The sequence below is a fragment of the Aureococcus anophagefferens genome (genome assembly GCF_000186865.1).
Source record: "Aureococcus anophagefferens unplaced genomic scaffold AURANscaffold_163, whole genome shotgun sequence".
NCBI classification, from domain to species: Eukaryota; class Pelagophyceae; order Pelagomonadales; family Pelagomonadaceae; genus Aureococcus; species Aureococcus anophagefferens.
The window spans coordinates 1-1,394 of record NW_008705708.1 but is presented as its reverse complement, the minus strand read 5'-3'; the positions used below and the strand labels follow the sequence as shown (position 1 = coordinate 1,394).

Here is a 1,394-nt window from a genome sequence, read left to right as displayed (position 1 = left end):
GGGCGGCGACNCGACGCGTCGGGCGCGCGCGCGCGTCGACGGTTCCGGGGAAGCGTTCGCGGACGCCGCGCGACGAGCAGGTTGCCCCAGTGGAAGGACGCGACGCGCCGCGCGAGCCGCGACCTGCGAGGGACGCCTCGACCATGGACGTGGTCCCGAAGCCGTCGGGGGGCGTCGCGGCGCCGCGCGCCGACAGGTGCTTGCGCGACCGGCCCTCGTCCTCCGCGGACGCGTCGTCCTTCCACTCCGTGCCTGCGGGGGCGAAGGACGTGTCCGTGCAGTCGCTCGCGCGCGCGCGCGCGCCAGACCCCGCCCCCGCCCCCGGGGCACGCGCGCGCGGGATCGTCGAGACGCCGAGCGGTCGCGGAGCACGGCCGCCGCGAGCACGTCCGCGGTCGAGTCGAGCATGCCTGCGCGCCGGGGATGGCAGGGCTCGCTCGCGCGCGCGGAAGCGATGGTGGGCCGCGCCCGGCGGGGCGAGCGCGAGGGACCGCGCGAGGCGCGGGGCGGGAAAATTCAAATTTCAAACTCGCCGGCGGACGCGCCGCGGTAGCAGAGCTGCATGAGCTCGGCGACGTTCTGCTCGATGAGGTCCGCGGCCTCGGTCTTCTCGACCAACTCCCGGCGCTCCTCGTGGTAGTTCACGAAGATGGACGCGATCGCGTCCATCCGGAGCCTAAAGTTCACGAGGAACGCGGACGCGGCCGCGGACACTTGCACGGACAGTCGCTTCGACGCCCGGACGGGCGGCGTCGCTTCCGTCGCGCGCCGCGTGCCGCCGTCGTCGCGCGCCCGGGCGTTGCGCCGGCGGGGCTTGCGCGTCGACGCCTTGTCCTTGGCCATGGTTTGAAATCGATGAGGTGATCAGCACCTGTGAGCGAAACAGGGGTGGTTGTGGGTGTGTGGCGGGGCTCGGGCGGGGTCGTGGGGCGCGCGGGGCGTCGCGCGGGGCGCGCGGGGCCCCGGGGCGGGCGCGCGGGGCGCGGCGCGGCGACCCACGAGATCGAGCGCGAGTTCTCCGAGACCTTTCCGGCAGTTGATGCGAGGGTCACAAAATTTTGCCCAAGTCTAGACACCCTTTTTTTGGTGAAAAATGGCACTTTGGGGGGCCGCTCGGCGCCGTTCTCGGAGCCCTCCCGGCCACGGGGCCCGGACGCTCGGCCTCGCCGGGAGCTCTCCGCGCGGCTACAGGCGCCTCGACCGTGCCGAAGCCACCCTTCGGCCGCGCGTCGTCGGCCCGACCCCGGGGAAACCGCGGGTGGTTTTTGGTCTTAGGGGGGCCGCGCCTCGCCTACTTCTTGGCCTTCTTCTTCGCCGCGCCCGCCGGCGGCGCCTTGTGCTTCTTGGACGGCGCGGGCCACCGGGCCGCGAGTCCGCGACCTGAACTGCGCTGC

The 1,394-nt window shown here is 73.7% G+C and overlaps 1 protein-coding gene across 1 annotated transcript in view; it reads right to left on the bottom strand.

The window, feature by feature from the left end:
- AURANDRAFT_68474 (hypothetical protein) overlaps positions 1 to 843 on the bottom strand; it is a gene marked incomplete at both ends in the record, with an annotated part of 7,915 nt that extends 7,072 nt beyond the window's left edge. Inside the window, 2 exons of the mRNA XM_009044168.1 lie at positions 75 to 123; positions 530 to 843. Of these exons, the coding sequence (XP_009042416.1) occupies positions 75 to 123; positions 530 to 843 (363 nt within the window). The remainder of the gene's footprint in view (positions 1 to 74; positions 124 to 529) is intronic.
- Between the last annotated feature and the right edge of the window lie 551 nt (positions 844 to 1,394).